General features: G+C 30.5%; 2 protein-coding genes across 2 annotated transcripts; one reads left to right on the plus strand and one right to left on the minus strand.

Moving 5' to 3' along the window:
* Positions 1 to 4907: 4907 nt before the first annotated feature.
* Positions 4908 to 6109, plus strand: LOC125867251 (zinc finger protein ZAT5-like). The gene has a single exon (XM_049547676.1). The coding sequence runs from the start codon at positions 4976 to 4978 to the stop codon at positions 6044 to 6046; it is 1071 nt and encodes a 356-aa protein (XP_049403633.1). The 5' UTR covers positions 4908 to 4975; the 3' UTR covers positions 6047 to 6109.
* Positions 6110 to 6999: 890 nt separating this feature from the next.
* Positions 7000 to 10205, minus strand: LOC125868985 (monocopper oxidase-like protein SKU5). The gene is made up of 7 exons (XM_049549538.1): positions 10068 to 10205; positions 9719 to 9828; positions 9069 to 9339; positions 8446 to 8581; positions 8009 to 8363; positions 7555 to 7923; positions 7000 to 7261 (listed from the first exon to the last, which is right to left on the minus strand). The coding sequence occupies exons 1-7, from the start codon at positions 10203 to 10205 to the stop codon at positions 7000 to 7002; spliced, it is 1641 nt and encodes a 546-aa protein (XP_049405495.1).
* Positions 10206 to 12846: the final 2641 nt, after the last annotated feature.

Raw genomic sequence — 12846 nt, forward strand, 5'->3', positions numbered from 1 at the left:
AGAACCTTTTCACAAAATGTCTAAAAGGGTGGGCAATTAGTTAAAATTATATTTCATGAAAAATTAACTCTATGTAATACATTGACTAATTTTTTACATTATCATATCATTTAAAAAATAATTGCATAGTTCAAGGTCTCGATAATAACATAAATTATGATGGGATGGTTTGAATCCCTCCAATACTCTTAATCAGAGATATTGGGTTCGAGATCTGAGAATGACAAAAAATCATGTTGGAAGCGCTGATCCAAAAATGGACCATATAATGTGAATTCAAATTAACCGAGTTTCAATATGAATACGAAGCCGAAAAAACAAAAGAAAAAAAGGTCTACAATTTTGAGATACCCAACTTTGTTCTTTTTTTGTGGAAGAAATTGGGGTGAAGGACTACAAGCCAGATACCCAATTGAAAGCTTAAAATATGCTTCGAATAACATCAGAATAATATATTTATTAGATGCCATAAAGTTCTTTTTTTAATAACAAAATAATTGTAGCATCACTTCTTCACTACTTACAAAATCATTGATAAATCATATATCTTCATATTCAAATGTGAAAATAATAAATTTCATTTTGAATAAGAATAAGAGGTGATAGGTTGCCCGTAAAATTAAAACATGTATTTGACTTTTTTTGTGTATAACTTTAAGGAGCAACTTATGTATTTTCTCTTTAGAATGTACTACAAAGGAAACAACATAAAAAGTTGGCACAATGCACAAGCAAATATTTAAATTTGATTTTAGCTGATAAGTAAGCAGAGAGTGCATATTTAGATGTATACTTTAACGTCATTTCAACTGAAAACTAAACACTTTAATTTTCCTCACTATGTCTCGTGGATATATAATGTTGATGTGAAATATAAATTTTAGAAATGTCTAGATGATTATTTTTGTCAGTTGGAGTAACTATCACAATGAAAATGACTAAAGGTATTATTATACCTAGCCAAAAAATTATTTCTGAAAGATCCTCGATAAACTTAATTTATTATAAAGTTATATATATTCTATCTCGTCATGTTACTTGTGCTTTTTTGGAAGCCCCATGATCACTTTCTATATAAACCACTTTTTAGTAGTTTCTCAAGTCAAAAGAATGCAACAAAGATGAGTAGGATAATATGGATCCTTGTCATCAAGTATAGTTTACAAGACAAACACACATGTAGCCTTGTTACTACATACCTAAATAGTAAAAAAGCAAACTTTTCCTATATTGTAAGCATTACAATTGATCTCATTATAAAATAAAATAAAAATCTTAATTAGTTATAGAATTCATCGTTAATCTATCATTAAATAGTCCGTGTAGCTAATAAGATATTTCTATAATCCGTCACTAGTAAATAATAGTAGCAACAATTATGTGTTGTTTAGCGATATAAATTGTTTGTCGATAATTTGTATATTTTGGTAGTGTGAAATATAAATATTATTTATACGGTTGCGCTAAAGAAATATGTGTATCAAAAATCATATTTCTTTCATAATTAAAGAATATTTCAAGTAGACGTACGCATTGTTTCATATTTGAATTTTACTTACATACATTTCACGTTTTTGAATCAGATCCTATCAAATATTTCACATTTTCTAGTTCTTTTTTTCCTTTGCTTTTCTTGTAAGAAAATCTATCTTTTTCTTCATATTTTTTTCTTTTTGAAGAAGATACATAGTATGTTAAATTTTTGCCATATGATATGACTAGGAATATGTTATTTATGATAAGATATGAGTGGCAAATCTACGTGTAATTTTGTCCAATTAAACAAGTTATGCTTTAATTTTATGATGCATTACCTTGAGACCCATAAATATCAAAACATATATTTAAAAAAAACGCCTAAAGTTGTCTTTTAAAAAGTGTCCAACTTGGACTTTGCTTTAATTTCTCTTTGAATCAAAGTATCAATTTTTATTCTCTAACAATACATATCTATCGTGGAATTAACAAAAAGAAAAAAAAGTGGACTTTCGATGATATATTTGTCGGATTACGTCAGTCTAAAGATTCTCATCCTTCAGAAGGTAGAAATAAAGCTACATATTTATCATCCTCTTCAAATTGATCCACTTGTTATATAAACGATTTAAAAAAATATATATATGATACTATTGAAGATATTTATCATCCTCTTCAGATTAATTCCATATGTATGATTTTCTCAAAAAGGACTAACAAATTTAGAGTATACTTATTGTGTATTATATGTATAAAAACTTCTTTTCTTATCAATTTTCAATATGAAATTTTGTTTGCACATTTTATATATTTTTCCTTGCTACTTGTTTCTTAGCTTTGGTTGAAACATCGAATTACACTCCTTGTAATCTCTATACTCGTCCTTAAGAATCATCAACTCTCGTATGCTAATTTGTTGAGCTTACACCAACAAAACAACGCTCTTTAATATAATATGATATTGTTCACGTCTTTTAAGAAACAATATTTTAAAAATTATACTTACCCATATGCTACATTCAATACTTAAAATATAAAAACAGAGAAAAGGAAAAAGAAAAAAGAAATTTTGATAGCTGACAAAGCCCAAAACTACCATGCAAGGCCTTGATTTGGGCCAAACTATGCTTAAAGCAAAAGAGCCCATGTAATTTTCTCCATCATGATTTATGAACCCAAGAAGAAAGTAAAAGAAATGTAGAATGTATCATGAAATCAATCTAATATATATATATATCAAGTTTTTTTGACGAAGTCGTGTCACGTGACACCCCTTAAGCATTATTAGATCTGCCCTTGGATAAAATTTGTGTACACTCTATCCCCTCAGACTCCGCTCGTAGGATTTCATTGGTATATTGTTGTTTTGTTGTGAGTATGGGTTTTTACTGGCAATTTGGCTTGTCATTCTCTTGAATTATGTCGAGGTTAAAGGCCTATAGCTGAAGTTGTAGATTTTATGAAGCCTACATGATTTGCTTGTAAGTTTTATCATGTTATATCATGAGTGAACACACAAGAAATAAAGGACTAACGGCCTTGATGGTCAAAACTTACCCGCATTTGGTGTTTACATCATCAATCAATAGATGCACAAGTTATAATGTGTTTGTACATAGACTTCTTTCACTATATCACTTTTTTTGCTAAATCACTTAACGAGCCCTAGGAATGAAGTTGTCGTTGATAGGGAGTATTTAACGCATGAAGTGGAATTTTTTGGTGCGAATTTGAATTATTAGGTCACAAAGCAAGTACTGAATATTGAGTGAAAAACAAAAATAAAACGCTCCGTTTCAAGCTATTATTATCAAAGGTTGTAATGGAGTGATAAGTATTCATTCATCTTTAACGAGGGTCTCAAGAATTAATGCAGTCACCTTCGGTAGGATTTCTCATTGCAAATCTCAATTAATCAGACCCCGAAATAGATATCGGACACCAAGTTATAAATGAAAATTGATTATTTCAAGATATCACCTTAGATTGTGGTAGAAATAATAAGTATTTCTCCATATTTAATCATAGGTCTTGGGTTTAAGTCTTGTGAATGAAGTCATCTTTCGTAAGGAGCGATTTAACCCTCAAAGTCGGATTTCTCGATACAAATCTAGACTAATCGAGTCTCAAAGCAGGTACTAAACACTGAGTGAGAAACCAAAATAAGAAAAGGAAAACAATATGTTTCAATGTATTGATATGATTCCAAAACAATGAATAATATAAAAAGATTATGTTTTGTATCAAATCTTTAGTGTTGAAGAAGTGGCTTATAACATGAACTTAATTCCTTTGCTTGTCATAAAGCACTTCCTTACGTGCAATACACAAACTTCCCTTTTGACTTATATCTCTTTATTCTTCTCACAAAATAATAATATTCTTGATTACTAACAAATTAAATTGCCACTAATTAGAAAATGCATGAACTATATATTATCTGTCTTTTAAGATTTTTATTCATCCTCCGGAAAGATACTTACTAGTCATATATATATCTCTTTTAAACGTCTCACTTAGTTAATACTCCATTAGATAGAACACTACCTATCCTAACCTCCCGATAGGTAAATCAACCCTTCGCCGCCAACAAAAAAATATTGAAAATAAATTTAGAAAAAATAAATGCTTTTTTTTTATTTAAGAAAATGCTTCTCTACTTAGTTTGTAATGATTAATTATTTTTAGAAAATTCATACTGATTCAACTTAATTACTAGCTAGACTAGTTAAGATTGATTAGTGGAATTAATTAACTATTAGAAACTACTAGTACATGCATCCTAATTAATTAAAATATTAACTTTTTTTCCTCAATATGATCCATACAGATGTCCTCCATCCAAATAAACAATAACAAAATAATTAATACATGATCCATATTTAATTGACTAATCACATTACTACTAGCTGTAAGCTGATAATGAATATATGACAATTTATATCTCGATATTAACTTCTCTTATCTTGTAATATAATTATTAATATATATGTCAAATATAAAGTAATAATACTATAGTACTATTTAACTTTATATAAAGTTCATGTTCAGTCAAATACGATCAGATCATTCGATCAATGTGTATTGTATTACAACGCGTTCTCTCATGTCTACCACTCATTTTTAATTTCTTTCTCCAAAAGTATTGGAATTAGGAGGTTACTTTCAGTTAGTATCATTCTAATTCAGTAATTATATTAATGGTGTTTAATTTTCTCTCTTTTCTTTTGACTTCTAAAAACCTACATTTCACTATTTTTGGTGTATATTATAAAGTGTGTATATATATATACATATTCTTAACCCTATACTCTCCATCCTCATCGCTTTCTCTATTTTCTTTCGTTCTCTCTTTTGTTTTTACATGCATTCAATCCCCCCGCCCTTTTAATCTTTCATTTTTTTAGGGGGGAGGAATCGTTGTTGTTATTATTATTATTATTGTTATTGTTTTGGTCAATTTCATGTTTTTAATACGTTCGCGTTGAATAAAAGAGAGATGGAGGCTCCTCAAGAGGAAGTGATGGGTGGAGTCTCTAAGGGCAAACGCACTAAACGTGTTAGGCCTCAATCTCTAATCACTTTCATGGCCATCAATAATGCACATTCATCATCAACCGGTGACGCGAACGTCAATGGCACAGTTAACGGAGAAGAAGTCAACGACAACAACAATAATCATGTTTCTAGTCCACCTCCTACCACTTCGGACGAAAACTTCTCTGATGATGATGATGTCCCCACGGAGGAAGAAGAAGAAACCGCCAAGTGTCTCATCCTCTTGTCCCAAGGTGGTAATCATCATCATCATAATCATCATCGTCGTCAAACCCCACCTAAAAAGTTCTTTGATCTTTTCAATGATGACATGGGGTTGTACCAAACAAAATTCAATAGCAAGAGGTATGTGGAGACAACCGACCTAGGGAATGGTGCCAAGGCCGGTACATACGTGTACGAATGCAAGACATGTAACAGGACATTCTCATCATTTCAAGCACTAGGTGGACACAGAGCAAGTCATAAAAAACCTAAGCCATTGACAATCGAACCGAAAAAACATCCATTTTTCTACTTTTCAGACCAAGACGAACCCTCACCACCAACAACAACAACAAATTACAAATACAACAACAAATTGTCACCAACATTATCTCCTCTTTCATCCCAATTCAACAATATCAATATGGAAAGTACTCCAAATTACAACAAATCACCATCTCCAAGAATCCATACATGTTCATATTGTGGTGCTGAATTTACCTCAGGACAAGCATTAGGTGGTCACATGAGAAGACATAGAGGGGGTGCTAATACTAACAATACAATTTTGTGTTTAAGCCCTTTAAGTATTGATCAAGAATATGCTAATTATAATTTGAAGAAACCAAGAAATGGATTATCATTAGATCTTAATCTTCCAGCACCACAAGATTATCAAAATCAATCAAGAAATCTTCAACATCCACCAAAATATCCTCAAGAACAAGCACAAAAGCAAGAACAAGAACAACAACAAACAACACTTGTTTTATCCACCACCCCACAACTTATTGATTGTCATTATTGACACATATTCAGAGACGGATTCAGAGTTTAGAGTTTACGGGTTGCGTATACAATGGTTCATTTATTTTTTCCTTTTCTCTATGAACCCCAAAAATTAAATTGGTTTATACTCAAACAATCGTGATTTTACATGGATATTGTCTAAAGGTAAAAGAGAGTCACCACCATTCTTTCATCTCTTATTGTTAAAATTTCTTTAAATATATTCCTCATGAATTTCATACATTGCTAATTAAAGTTGTCAGTATTAAAGTTTAATGTAGTTATAGTGTATGATATTAGTGATAGCTAGCTAGCTTTATTGATGTCTCATATTAAAGTACAAAAAATTGAAAAAAAAAAGTATTATGGATTTAAGTTATATATACTGAGAATGTAAAGATTGTGTACTATCAGAATAGTTTGACTAGTGCCTTTTACACGGTATGCAATCATGACATAGTCAGTCACAACTCATGCAGTCGACCCCAACTTGTTTAGAATCGAGACTATATACTTGTTCTTGTGGTTGTAACTCTTTTAACCTATTTTTTTTCATCTCTATTTGTCACTCTTTTAGTAACAATGAGCAAAAGAATAAAGGCTACCAAATTTAACAATGTTTAATCCTCAAGATCTTAATTTTAAATGTAAATGTTACTTAAGATACAATAATAGTAGAAATTAACATCAAGAATCTTCATGTAATCAATAGTAACTCATTTCACCATCCTTCTTGTGGAGCTGGAGCTGGACTTGGAACAGGTGAAATAGAACTTTCAAACATCCCTATAAGAACAAGAGAAGAAATTAACTTAAATAGTCGTCCATCCAGACAAAAACATAGCCAACAGATGTATAATATATGTATAATTAGCGTATAATTTATGTATATTAGCTAACGGATGTAAATATTTTTGGCTGAGCAGCCTAATGTGTAACTTTCACATGACTAAGTATAAGGATTTGATGGCACTAACCACATAAAAGAAGATTTTGAGGTGGTTTTCTCTCCTTAGCAGGATTAGGATTATCATCGAAAACTCGTATGAATAATTGTTGTCCTAAGTACCAATTCTTCAAGTGTTGTGATCTCAAGTTCCACATTCCAGGATTGTCAAGAAAAACATACACTGCTGTCCATCTTCCAGGGTAAACTTGAACAGTTGAACGAACAACAGGATCGAAGATGTTGTATGTTTCACGTGCTACTGGTGTCCAATCTCCATTCCCAAATCTGAAAAAAGAAATGTTATGAAGCTCTAGTAAATCAATCACTCATATGTCCATTTCGTTCTGTCTAGCAAAGACGGGGTATTGTATGTAGCTCATGTGCCTTCAGTGTTAAACATGCCTTAATTTGGATATAATGTATGTGAAGAATGGAAAAGTGAAGTGTAGTCAGTTGAACATCCTTCGTTGGAAAATTAAACGTATATAGCTCAAAATTACATTTTTTTATACATATATATGAAACGATGAACACCCTTAGTGAAATTCTTGGTTTAGTTACTGGAAGATAAGTCTTACCCCACAACATAGAACCCGAAACCATCCAAATGCCAAGAATCCATAACATCGAGATCGTTTTTGAAGACGATTTCTAGCCACCCTTTGTGAATTCCAGAGACAACAGAGACTCCATAAGAAGCAGAATCATGTACAGAGCGAGTAGGAAATTGATCTAGTTGGTAGACACCAGATCCATTCACGAACATGTCAGCGAGTTTCAATGGTGTATCGGGTGTGAAATAGGACACGTTGTTAACTACATATCGCGGCCAACCATTAATTTCACCCTTCGATCCATGAAGAATAAATGTTTGAGCCAACGTCACGTTTGACACATTAAATGTTCCTTGTGGATTAGGCCTTGCAGCTCCTGTTGTCATGTTCCACCTAATAAAACACATCAACAACAACAACTACGTCTCAATTTCATACTACTTGGGGTCGACTATAACGTTAAAAAAGTAATGCTTACGTGATAGACTTGGCTTGATTGACTGAAAACGCGATATCAAATGGCTCGGGACCATCAGGAACAGGACCACTAACTGTTGTTAAAGAATTTGCATAGTGCAGTATCCCTATTCCTTCAAGAGTTTCATCACTTTTGAACATTTTGGGAGTTGCCACAATGTAATAATCAGCTTCATTTTGATCAGCAATAACGAGAACAGAATACGATTGGCCAACGTGCACGTCTAGAGAGTCAAGTGTTATCTGATTTGTATAAGAACCTTCTGTCTCAACCAAAACCATTTTGTGGTTTTGAATTCTGAAGTTAAAACTCATGACAGTTCCAACGTTCGATATCCTGAATCTGTAAGTCATTCCTATATATGAAAAATATGATAGTAAATAATCATATAAAGTGAAGAAGAATCAAATTCAAGAAGAAAAACTGTTCTGTTTTACCTTTTGTTACAGTAAAAGACTTGTGCCTTTTCGAACTTGAGAGTTCATCGTAAGGTCTTTTACCATTCATCAAGATTGCATCAGGGATATCAAAGAACTGATTCGATTGCTTGTCTTGTATAGAGGACCTAAGAGACTGCTTATTACAAGGTGCACGAGCAAAAAAAAACGTTAAAGATATAATTAAGTCAATAAAAGTATATGCGTTTAGATGAAATGGTTATATAATTCAACATAGTATCAGAGCAGATGGTCACATGAGGGGTCATGTTTCTTTCTCTAACAACTTGATCTTTTAGATGAGATAGTCGTGTTATTCAACATACGAACTATAGTGTTCATCACATTGTAATCGGTACGGAACCAGTCACCAGTCAGAAGAACAAACTCTGCTTCTGGTTTAGGAAATGAGACAGCTAGGACGTAAACGTGTATCATTTCTAACAATTTAAGCGTTTAAATGAGATTGGTGATATAATACTACATGGTATTAGAGCAGATGGTCACGTGAGGGGGCGTGTCTATGATGTAATAAAGTAAATAACATGCAGTATCTGTAACAGCTTAAACTTTTTGATGAGATGGTCACGCAATTCAATATAGAGATTTAAAGTCTTGATCACCTTGTAATCAGTACGGAACCAGTCGCCAATCAGAAGATCAAACTCGTCTTCTGGTTTAGGAAACGGGACAGCTATAACATTGCGATTATTGACACGTATCGGACCATATCCTCCAGCAACCTTGTGAAAGTTTATTGAAGGAAAGTAAGTGAATGTGCCTATTTGATCTTTAACCTGAAACACATATGTCCAATTTTTTCCAGCTTCAATTGCACAATTTGTGCCAGAAACTCCATCTTGCCATGAATTTAACCTCTGTTGAATTCCATTCCTTCAGCAAAAGAAAAAAAAATCACAATATACGATCAGACCTCTCTATAACAGTCATCATTTATAACAACATTCCGCAAGAAAAGACCATGTTTATATTGAAACCAAAATTTTTCATGTTATGTTATATTAATATGTTCTCTATAACAACATTTCGTTATAGCCCCAAACAAATGACGTCCTTATTGAGAAGATTGATTGTACCATATACGATTAGATCTCTCTGTATAACAATCCTCCTGTATAACAATATTTCATTATAACATGCAAAATTCTCTTTAGAACCGTTTTTTTTTTCATGTTATGTTATATAATATTTCGCTATAGCAGTCAAAAGTTATCCAAACAAATAACGTCGTTATTGAGAAGATTGATTATACCATGTTATGAGCAAGGATTCATCCATATTGTTGAAGACATTCACAATCACAACATCATTAGTTGTGGCATTGATCAATGGTCCAGGAAACATCTCATTGATAGTGATCACCTGTTCACATAACATAACTTCTTATTCAAATTTGTTCAATCAATCGACTAAAGGAACGATAAATAAACACACGATCACTACACCCTTTGTCCAAATTTATACGACACTGTTTGACTAATCCAGGAGGAAGACTTTAGAAAACTTGTTGTCTAAAAAATTAAACGAGCTCTTTAGGCCGACAGACTAAAAATGAAAACATGCCACGAATATCAAGAAAATGGGATCAAGAAAACACTTACAGACTGATGAGATGTTAGAGGATTAATAGTTGTGTCAATGGAAACAATCCATTCATGATAAATGTCTATGCAATTTACTCCATTAAGAAGAACAACAAATGATATAGCAAAAACAAACAACCCCTTAAGAAATGCCATCATATTAAAGAAAAAAAACTAGTTTTCTTTTTTTATGAAGGTGATAAAAAAAAAGAGCAATATTACAATGTGTTTATAACAAATGAGAATGAAAATGATGGAGTTTACTAAGAAAATTGAGATGAAAATTAGGCCAATTAGACAAAAGAATTAAGACAAATAAATTGATTATGGAATAATGGAATGCCGGCAAAAACAAAAACAAAAAACTTAATAAGTTGTGCATTTGCCATATTGCATAAAATTTGAGAAGCAAGAAAAGCATATTAGGTAATTTCTCAAACGAACGATCAGTCAACTAACATCGATTAATTTTGTGTTGTAACAGAAAAATTACTCAATTAATAATATTTATATCAAAAGATTCATTCAAATTTATTTTGTAACAAAAAAGTCCTTTTAACATAATTATATCAAAAAATCATTCAACATTGCTTTGTAACAGAAAACTCACTTAACTAATGGTAATTATATCACAAAGTTACCCAATTTTGATTAGTAACAAATAAACCAACCAACCATCGGAATTATTTTTTTAAAATAGAAAAGTAAATATAACATGAATATAGCAATCAATGATCCACACGTCAAATAACAAAGAACATGCATTCCATATCCCAGTATAACGTCTATTGCACCAATATCATATGCTAAGTGCATGAAATAGACAAAGAGATAAAAGAACCCCGTGATTGCAAGCACTAGACATAGAGGACCAAATTTGAATTTTTATTCTATATATATATATAAAATTTGATTTTTTTCGATTTTTATTTCTCTAAATCCAAAACTAAATTGAAAACCAGACAAAGTGAATTATTAATTCAAAACTAAAAAATCAATCCAAATTGAAATACAGTTTAATTTGGTTTGATTTTTTGGTTTAATCCGAATAGTGCACACCCATAGGCGAGACAATCCTCATAGAATATCACTCCTGGGATATGGTTCTTTGATTTTCACGAGAAAAGCTATTTTCTAACTTTTAAGGAACTTATTTTCTTCCTAGATAAATATTTAATGAGAAAAAAAGATACATTTTTAAAAACTTAAAGAACTAAAACTATTCAAAAATATATTTAATGGACTATTTTAATTTTTAAACATGTCCCGAATATTGAACATTTTTGTAATTTTATATTCCATGAAGTTTGAACCTATACTCATAAACTATATAATACACTCCAAATAAAATATTATATTGAATAAAAAAAAAGTCCAAAACGGTTTAACAGTTATTATTATTATATTATCTTACTTGACAGGCAGGGCAACCAAACTTGGACTTGTCAAATATGGTGGTGTGATTATGATTTTGTCAATTTGGACACACAAAATAAATAAATTATATTTGTGGGCTAGAAAATACTTTTAAAAAACTTATTCGAAAAAGAAACAATTAAGAAGTTATTTCACAATTTTTGGTTTTGTGGAAAATTGTCTTTCTTATAAATTTATATTGATATAAATTTTTAGTGTATTTAACGTGTGATAATCAGATAGTTAGGTTTTCTAATAAAGGTTATGGTAATCGAAATGTTAAGTAATCATTTATCATTAATAAGATGTTTACGTACGTTTTGAATCTTGAAAATAAAAAAATCCTAAATAATAAGTATTTTGCTCTAAAAGTAAAATTGTTCGATAAATTAAATCAATTGAATTCGAAAATGAGATTTTTCTCACGTAGAACAAAAAGTGAAAATTGAATATAGTGTGGGAAAAAAGGTTTCTTAATGGAGGGGCAATAAGAGGTTGCTTTACTTGTACTTCATAACTTAGCACACGCATTGACTCCCTTTATTTCATTTTTCAATTCATATTCACACTTCTTTAACTACTTAATATTAAATTACGTTTATTTTATTCCTATCTTCAAAACATAAAAAAATAAAATAATTATACATCTTCATTAGCTATTTTATTGCATTTTGGTCCCCTTGTAAGTTGTAATCATGCACCAAGTAATATAGAGCATTTTATAGCTCTGGTTTGAATATAGATTTTAAAGTTAAAATTTATAATTTTCAGTTTAAAAAGTTTTAATTTAAGGAACTTAATATTATGTTTAAATATGTATTTTACTTGAAAAAAAATAAAATTTTATAAGTGAAAGTAAAACTTAAATTATTTTTGAAAACAAATGTTTTAAGCTTCAAATAATTAAATTGTATATTTTGACCTTTTATGTATAAAATATTTTACATTTAGACTATTTTTGAATTTCAAATATGGAGTAGAACAAACTCAATAAAACGCATTGAATAATTAAATTTATGAACATTTAGAAGCAAAGAGATCAAAGTGCATTTTCTAAATTATTTTGAAGATTAAATGTTCTTAGCTAAACATTACCAGCATCAAAATTATATTTTGTTGATATTCAAAGGACTAAAAGCTCAAAATTCACATAAATATATATTTTAATATTTTTCTTGCAAATGTCATTTTCAATCGCAATAAGAACAAAAAAAATCTAACTTTAAAGGGTTTTTTTCTACAAAAAATGTAGGGTTGGTTTATTTGACAAAATAATTTGTCTTATGAGTAATGATTGTGATATAATGAAGTGAATTAATTTTCATTTACTATACGATAACAATAACATACGCAAAATAAGATAGAAGAAAAATGATATATT

The sequence above is a fragment of the Solanum stenotomum genome, chromosome 6, assembly GCF_019186545.1.
Source record: "Solanum stenotomum isolate F172 chromosome 6, ASM1918654v1, whole genome shotgun sequence".
NCBI classification, from domain to species: domain Eukaryota; kingdom Viridiplantae; phylum Streptophyta; class Magnoliopsida; order Solanales; family Solanaceae; genus Solanum; species Solanum stenotomum.

Bases quoted from the DNA above. Each gene is read 5' to 3' on its own strand.
- LOC125867251 (XM_049547676.1), top strand. From the start codon at position 4,976: ATGGAGGCTCCTCAAGAGGAAGTGATGGGTGGAGTCTCTAAGGGCAAA.
- LOC125868985 (XM_049549538.1), bottom strand. From the start codon at position 10,205: ATGGCATTTCTTAAGGGGTTGTTTGTTTTTGCTATATCATTTGTTGTT. The intron at 9,340-9,718 runs GTATAATCAATC...CTTTTGCTGAAG, and splicing joins GAATCCTTGCTCATAACATG to GAATGGAATTCAACAGAGGT. The intron at 7,924-8,008 runs GTAAGCATTACT...GTGTTTTATTAG, and splicing joins AATCAAGCCAAGTCTATCAC to GTGGAACATGACAACAGGAG.